This window comes from Arctopsyche grandis, chromosome 7, assembly GCF_051622035.1.
Source record: "Arctopsyche grandis isolate Sample6627 chromosome 7, ASM5162203v2, whole genome shotgun sequence".
NCBI lineage: Eukaryota > Metazoa > Arthropoda > Insecta > Trichoptera > Hydropsychidae > Arctopsyche > Arctopsyche grandis.
In genome coordinates this window covers 2,571,433-2,579,986 of record NC_135361.1, presented here as the reverse complement: position 1 = coordinate 2,579,986, position 8,554 = coordinate 2,571,433, and the positions used below count along the sequence as shown (strand labels likewise).

Sequence of the window (8,554 nt, the reverse complement as noted above, 5' to 3'; positions counted from 1 at the left end):
TTACTTTCGGTGTTTTGTATGTTTGTTTAACGTATAATTATAATATTTTGCATCATCTGCCAATGAAGTCGTCAGTAGCTGATTCTCCCTGAGGATAACGACTGGTCTAGTCTGCATTTACACAACACCTATAATCAAATATTCAATACTGTATACATTTTTTTAAAAGTAAAACACTGCTCTTGAAATTTTCCATCTGGCATTCTAATATTTTTTTAATTGATTTGTATTATATATTTCCATCTGAATCATAAAAGTGCTATTTTTCAAAAAAAACACTTTTTTTTTAGCACTGCCTTGTCTTTATCACATTTAAATACATAATAATTTTAAATATATTAATTTAAACACTATACTAGTTTAAGTGGTTTCTGCATTGCAGTCCTTTTTATTGTTCGGAAACTTCTTATTCAACTCTATTTAAATATCACAAATTATGTAAAAAAATAATTATTTAATAGTATCGTAACGTCCATCTTAAAACAAACATAATAAAACTGACTATTTTATCTATAAATTTATATATATGTACAATTTTATACTAGTTACAAATTATGATATGAATTTTCTCAATTTATAATCAATTATCTAATTAAATCACTGGTATTATTCAATTTAATGGTTAATTTTCTTCTGTTTAGATGAGATTTAGTAATAAAAATGGATATTTCAACAATTTGGTGTATGTAATACATAACAATAACACATTAAAATGATATGTATATGGGTTTTTAAATTTTGATGCTGGTGTGCAAAATGAATAATAAAATACACATATCACCGAGTGAAAATAAAGTACAGCTACAAAAAATACAATAAATCGTTAAGCGTGCATTTAAAGTGTTCAACAATGATGACATTGGTAATGTGCAAATGCAAACTATTACAGTATGAATGAATTAAGAAAATAAAAAAAATGCTAGAATGAGTTGATTGGAATGAAAAACGATAAATGATTTCTATTGAAAATTACATCTATCTATTCAATTAATAATAAAAGGTATTTTAATTGACTATATTTGGCACCGAATGATATAAAATATTTTTAATATACATAATAAATTATAATACGAACAATAATTATATTATGCACATGCACTTTTATTATAAATTGTTAAATAATAAATAGAAGAAGAATGTTAATATAATAATAATAATAATAATAGAGATATCACAAAAAATAATAAAATATACACGGACAACATTCAATCGATACAAGGAACATTCAGCAAAGCTACTAGTCACTATATAATTAGCATTGCAATTATCGACATAGTGGCCAACACGAGTCCCAACAATGTCAAGATATCCAAGCCAGCAAGCTGTTGAGTGTAAGCCAAGGTGTAGAAGCATGCTAGCATCAGGAACTCAGTATCTTGATACCAAGTGTTGGACTTGCTTGGACTCGAATCGTCAAAGGTACCTGCCGAACACACAAATCAATCTAATATAGGATAGGAAGTAAAAGGTCAATCCGAAAAGAAACACAAGAACAAAAATCAATCGACAAAACACAACATGCTAAGAAGCATTCAATCGTGGCGAAAATTTCTTACCTTTACTTCCGTTATCAGCCGCAGAATGTTGCCTTTGCTTTCTCCAAGGAGCTTCACGTGTGACTGACGGGTGAGCAATAGCATTTGATTTAGAACTCTCCGGCACTGCCGCGTCAAATTCAACGGATCTTCTATTGTAGTTTTGATTGGCCGACTTTACCAACTTGGGCGAGCTCAACTCCACATGACTTTCGGCGTCATCTTTAGTATCGTCGTCCAAGACGGGTTTCGACGCATCATCTTTGCCCAAATTGAATATCATCGCAAGCTCTTCAGACGAATTGTACTCCGGTGAGCCTCTATTATCCTTAGACTTGTCCGTATCGTCGTCCACTATGGGTGAATCTTTCCGTTGATACTTATCGGTTGGTTCAATGGACCTCTTCAGGTTGAACTTATCGGTAACGTGTGAAATCCCATCCAATAGCTCGTTAATACCTTTGCGAAGATCGTCGAAACTTGGCATTTTTTCCAAATCTTCAGTGGTCGAAGTTCGAGGCTTCAAAATCCCAGTTTCCTGAAACCCCCTCAGCGATTCTGGCATTTTTATGTTGGTATTTTCTAGCGACGATGATTGTGTAGACTCGTGTGGTACATATTTATAGGAAGACTCAATACCAGTGTAATGGTGATGAGGCTTGTAAGTTTCGTTTAAATTAATGTCACACTTTTTAGCTAGAGCTTTGAGCTTGACACCTTCTTCTTCGAAGTCGTCTTGGAATTCAATATTGGATTTTATTTTATTTTCAACTTTCTTCAGTTGATTTGAAATTTCTAATAAACTATCTTCAGTGCTCTTACCTGTACTTTCTAATACGTCAATATCAACTTCTTCTTTTTCTGCCCTTTTAACTAAATTTTCAGTTGGCTTTTGTGTATAAGTTTCATTGTTAATATTTGTCCTACGTTCAATGTGTATATTCTTTGGAACTTGAGAGTAAACTACGACAGTGCTGTCTATAGCAACTTTATTTTTGTTATTTAGATAAATATCAGAATGATATTTATTTTCAAAAGACATTTTCATAGGTGTCTTATCGAACACTTCATCGCTCTTATGCATTTCACTTCTGAATGGATTTTCAGAATACTCACTAGCCTTACTGAAGAAGACGTTGTTAAAATAATCATCCGTATCTTTTTTAGGAGAATATGGCAACTTGTTGACTGGAGTGGGACCCCTCGGAGACCTTTCCGGAGTGACGGCTAACGGTGGCCGACCGAGTACTTTTTCATTCGACTTCATAGAAGGTTCACTTTCTTTCAAACTATTATCATTCAAAGTTATCCTAGTAGGTCTATGTTTCTTTTCCAAATGAGTTTGCTCAGTTTGGGGCTTTACAAAATTATCTGGCAATTTACCACTTTTGCCGAACTCGACAACCGCTTCCGGCAAATCAGGAATGCTTTGAGCTTTATCCACAGTTTTATTACTACTGCACATTCCGAGTGCATCGTCGATTTCTTTCTGAATCAACGTAAATATATTCGCAGACAATGACCTCACAGCTCGCTTCTTTTTTATTACGTGATTGTCGAATATGGCCGACGAAGGAATGGAGTTCTTTATGTTTTCCTCATCATCATTGTTACCCGTAGAACTCAAGCGATCTTTCCTCAGCGTTCTAAATGCCAAATCATCCGTAACAACATCAGGTACTTCTTTTGAAATGCGTTGAGACCTTTCTTTGGCTTCTGCATTTGAGTGCAAATAATCACTGTGAGGAGCAGCCGTGATCGGTCCCACGGGTATGCCAAAAGGTGGTTGGGGATCTTCTATCCTCAAATAGTTATTAGCCTGTCGAATATTTCTGAACACAACATCGTCGTAGACTACATCAGGCTCACTATTAGCAGAATCAACCACACTCTTCGACGTAGGAAAAGAACATAAAGGTTCGGCTAGAACGGGAGACGCCAACATATAACTGACTTGAGATACTAAATTGTTGACATCTTTAGATTTGGGTCGCTCGTGAGGGTTCATTCTTCTGTAAGCCATGTCGTCGTGTAGTTTATCGGGAATGGATGATCTGCGATTTAGTTGATTTTGCTTCAACAACGGCAAATCTGACGGAAAGCTGGGATATTTGAAATAATTCTCCTTTGAATGGTTACTATACGGAAATGTTTCCGTGATTTTGGGAGTCATCAGTTCTCTTTTCTCAGCTCGTTCCAGTAGATCTTCGTCGCCTAATCCGAGACTGTTATAAATGGCTTCCAACTCTGACAGAGCATCTTCTAGATTAGTGGATTTTCTACGTGTTCTCGATTGATCTTCATCGGAACTTTTTCCCGATTGGTTCTTACCCGATCGCACGTCATCCATAGATATTATATCAATGTGAGAATAGCAAATGGGCTCGTCTACAATCTTCGACTTCCTTACTGACTTGTCTACTTCTACTCTATTTACATTTGAAACAATCTTTTTACTATCACTCTGCATCGGTCTTTCCACATTTCCGTTAAAGATTTGTGACTGGATTTGATTATTGTTGGAATACGTGAAAGTGTGGTTTTTTCTAGGATAATTTTGATCGTTTCCGAAAGGTCCGTTTACAGACTGGTCACTCAAAGCTCTGTTGTGACCGAACTGTCGCTTGCGATGAGTGTCTTGGGTGTCCATTTTCCTCCAAAAATCAGAAGCATTTCTGGGTCTGGCCTGAACGTTCAACGCACTCAAAGCATTTGGTGGATTATTAGCATTCTTTTCCTCGATGTTTAGAGAGTTCGGAGTGATGTGAATCGGTTTTCGAGATCTCGGAGTCTTGTCCGCGTAATATAAATAATCTTGATTTTGAATGTCCTGATTGCGCCTAGTATTTTCGTGATTGATTTGAGGCCTCGTCAAATATCTGTTGTAAATTTCTGGACGGATCACTTCAGCCGTGACGGAAGACGGTCTTTTGGGTTGCTCGTTCTGGTAACTAGTCCTAATTGGATTGTTGAAATTCTGCTGGATAGCAATGTGATCTTCTGATGTTGAAATCGGTCGCTTCATCCAAGTTAGACCGTTCATTGAATTATTAGTATTTTCGTATATACTCTGTTGGTTGTAGTTGATGGGAGTTGTGACATTGGATCTATTTTCTCCAGTGCGCGAATAAACGTTCTTCGGTTTTGAGTCGTAATTTTGGGACAACGGTCTTGCATTTTCGTACATGTAAGAGAGAGGTGTTGGTATTTTTCTTTGAGGGTCTCTCGGAGGAGGCATAGGTGGATTTTCCTTTTTGATTGGATGCATTGCATTTCCTAGAGGGAATTTGACTACCATTACGTTATCGACTTCGCTGCTTTGTCCGTTTGTTATATTGTTATTCTCAACTGAGGTACTTCGTCTGAACGAGGGTTTGTGATTGGTTTCTACTTGGTGGTGCTTATTTACACTATTGTAAGGTATGCTATATGTAACGCTTTCGTCGTTGACTCTAGCGTTAAAATTAATGACTCCTACTGGGTAACTATACACTGATGAATTGGATCCCGTAATTGTCGACGGCTTTAAATTGACTTGGTTGGGATACGAACCCGTGTTCGGTTTGAAATGTTGTGTTATGTTTGTGCCACTATAGCTGCGTTCTGGAATATTGGGTCTAAGTGGTTTTTGGGGTTCGTAATACTCTGGTTCGTCGTGGTTTTGCGACGATCCGTTAACTTGAGGACTACTCAAGATTCGTTGCCTCGAAGAAAACGATTCCGAGTCCGCTTTGCTCAAAATCCTACTGAGGATTTCTGTCTCCTTGTCCTGGTGGACTTCTTCGTCTCTGGACAAGCGCTTTATGTACCTATCCGTACGAGCGCTCCTCGTCCTTTTTCCGATTAAATCGGACTTGGAATGGTTGGCGAGGGAATCGTCGCTCCTGAAGCGAAGATTCGAAGACGAGTTCGACCTTTGAGACTCTTCGTCGCTGCTCGATTCGTGTTTCAAGTTGCGTATCGCTTCCACTCTAGCTTTTATCCTACCCTTTCTGCCTTTCCTCAAAGATCCGTCTTGCGATCCGCAGCTGGATTCTGGGCCTCGTCTGTCCAAAGACTCCTTGCTCGTGCGATGCGAGCGATCGAAAGGAGACCTAGGCAATCCCCTACCAACATAGCCTATAAATCCAGCTGATGGGTCCGAAAGTACACCTTCGTCGTAGTATTCCCTTTTCGTGAACTTGGTAACGCTTTGGGATCGTTGGTTCTGTTCGTTGCTGTTGCCGTTTAGTATTGGCTTTGTAATGGACAATCTTCTTTTGCTGCTCGCCTTTTTCTTCTTGGCGCTCTTCTGAGAACTATCCTCGCTGGAGGTGGAATCGCTCTCGACGTCTTTTTTCTTCCTGCGGAATAATTTTCCTATTGACCACTTTTTGTCCTTCTTAACTTTTTCTTCTGCCTCGTTTGTCCAATGAGCTGGAGCGATTTCCACTTTGTTCATACTTGGATGGCTGACTTCCCGAGGCTCCATGGAGTTCCCACTCAGCACCGAAGAATCGCACCTTCCCTGATCTCGCAATCGCACCACTGGCGCCGAGCTCACAGTCTGAAACATAATTAAATATTCTCATTAGCTAAAAAATAATGACACAAGAAATAAATTTAAAAAAATGGAATAAATTACTTCTTCACCAAAAACTATTAAAAATTTGGCAAATATCAATTACATACTAAACTATACTTGAGTAGTCTGATGTATGCATAACTGCAGTGTGCATAAGGCTTAGATATAACTCATAAACTCCTTAAATATATATGCGCGTAAACCAGCCATTGACACTGTCAGCAGTTGATGACCATTCAAAAATATCGGAACAGAAATGTTGTCAGCGTCTTATAATAACTTTGTATCTGAAGGTCGATTCCACCAAAAAGACAGTTGTCACTAAATCAACCTGAAGGAGGAAAATCTGTATTTAGTCACTGCTTTAAAAAGCTGGCAATTTTTTCACCACAACACACACCTACACTGGCCCTACTATGTTATTCATGGCAATGGCATTGATGATAAATTTGAATTTAAAATGGGAAGGGCTATGGCCTCAAAAACTCTCCACACCCCTATACAGATTGTCTCAACGAAAAATTTCAAGAGTCCTTTATCACAGTCTTACTAAGAATGGCCTCATCTAGAGATCATCGAAGTTACTCGTATGTATGTATGTACATGAGTGCCATTCGGTTGAGATTTCCTGCGTGTGTAGCCGGGTCGATAAAACAAGCGCCAAAGGTTCAGTAGGCATATCAAAACGAAACTTAAATGATTAATCATGTCATCGGAATGGAAATTGCTGAAAACTACTTTCGAGTGGACACAAATGCAAACGTGAAAACGGTTTGACATTCCCCCAAAGAGATTCGGATAATAAATGCGATGATACTCACGTCGTCACATTGGAAAGTGTTCCAAATGTTATTTTCCAAATGTCTCGCGGTGACAACCATGTTATGCGAGCGGCGACAATAAACCTAAATGTCACCAAAAATGCGCAACCGACAACGAAAACGTTTTAAAACTTTAAATTTTAACTACTGAAAGAATAAAAAAAAATTAGGCTCAGAATCTTCGACTTTTAACGCTTTTTCATAGAGCGCACCACCACCACCTGAGTGTTTACTTTGTGGTGCGGTGTTAATTTTAGATCGGTTTATTTTCAACTGCTTCGGATTGTCAAGTCGAGATGAAACATAACCTAGAGAAAACTGACTTGTAAAATAAGTAACGTTACCACTGATTCGATGTACGACATCAATTCGAAATCATATATTGTATGTCTATTAGGGTGTTCAATACACAGTGGGGAGAAAAACGGTACCTCTACTTTGAATCCTCATATCTCCCAAAATAAAAGCTTTACAGTGATCAAATATAAATAAAAATAAACCTCATATCATTCATTTTATAAACATATTTTAAAACCTTAGTTCATACTAATAATTTGTGCCTCCGTTATTTTCTTTCACACTTCTATTCGTCTTTCAATTAAAATATAGAGAAATTGAAATGTTAACGAATATGATATAATGTTAAAATAATGTAAAAATCAATGAGAGTTTATAGAAATTTTATTATTCTATATGGAGTACCACATGGTTCTAAATTAAGACTTCTGTTGTTTTAAGTTTTAAGGTGCACGCAGATTATATTATTAAAAAAATGGCAAAAAAAGTTGGTGTACTTTGTAGTTAAGAAATTTATTAAGTATAAAAAGTAAAATATTAATATATAATTGTATTTTACGGCCTCATACTGTATATTGCGCTACAGTGCTCAATCTATTTAGTGGATTGTGTATTGATAAACTGAAGAAAGTGCAGAATAGAGCAATGCGTGCAATTTTGAATGTGAGGAAACGTAATTATGTTAGATGAATTGAAATGGTTGGATATTAGAAATAGTCTTAAATTAAGCACGTTAAAATTTTTATATAAGCTAGATAAGGATCTATTTCCCAAATATTTTAATAAGTACATAGTAAGGAATGGAGATATACTTAATTATAAAACTAGAAATATGAATAAATTAATTATAGGTAGAGTTAGGAAAGCAAGAACTGCAGGAGGTGTTTTGCACAGAGGTATTCAAATCTATAATGCCCTTCCTGAGAGCATTAGAAGTGCTAATAACGTTGGTGCTTTTTTGAAGGGTGTTAATGGATACCTGTGTGGAAGGAGATGTAATTATAAAAGTTAATAAATGCAATGTTTGGCATTATAATATTATGTTATGGTTACTAATTATAGTTTTGTTAATTATGTTATATTATAGTTGTTACTTTTGTTATACATATATTCATTAGAAATTTTCTATAAATAAATAAAATAAAATATTGGGTAATAGTTGTAGAAAAAGTAATCTTATCTCTCACTCACCGTAAAAAGTACGGAGACCTATGTACATAAATATGTACTATCACATTACTTTTTTTTTATATATTTGAATAACGAATAGTTAAAAAAAGACCAAACATATTCTAATCTAATACATAATTTCGAAAGAGACTTTGTTTGTAAGTATG

The 8,554-nt window shown here is 36.2% G+C and overlaps 1 protein-coding gene across 1 annotated transcript; it reads right to left on the bottom strand.

Annotated features, from left to right (window-relative positions):
- Positions 1-1,123: 1,123 nt before the first annotated feature.
- LOC143914930 (uncharacterized) lies at positions 1,124-7,432 on the bottom strand. The gene is made up of 3 exons (XM_077435340.1): positions 6,921-7,432; positions 1,557-6,081; positions 1,124-1,423 (listed from the first exon to the last, which is right to left on the bottom strand). Exons 1-3 carry the CDS (start codon positions 6,978-6,980, stop codon positions 1,245-1,247), a joined length of 4,764 nt encoding a protein of 1,587 aa, XP_077291466.1. The 5' UTR covers positions 6,981-7,432; the 3' UTR covers positions 1,124-1,244.
- Between the last annotated feature and the right edge of the window lie 1,122 nt (positions 7,433-8,554).

Excerpts from the sequence above, each read along its gene's own strand:
- LOC143914930 (XM_077435340.1), bottom strand. The coding sequence starts at position 6,980 with ATGGTTGTCACCGCGAGACATTTGGAAAATAACATTTGGAACACTTTC. Across the intron at positions 6,082-6,920 it reads ACACTTTCCAATGTGACGAC|ACTGTGAGCTCGGCGCCAGT; the intron begins GTGAGTATCATC and ends ATTATGTTTCAG. Across the intron at positions 1,424-1,556 it reads GGCTGATAACGGAAGTAAAG|GTACCTTTGACGATTCGAGT; the intron begins GTAAGAAATTTT and ends TGTGTTCGGCAG.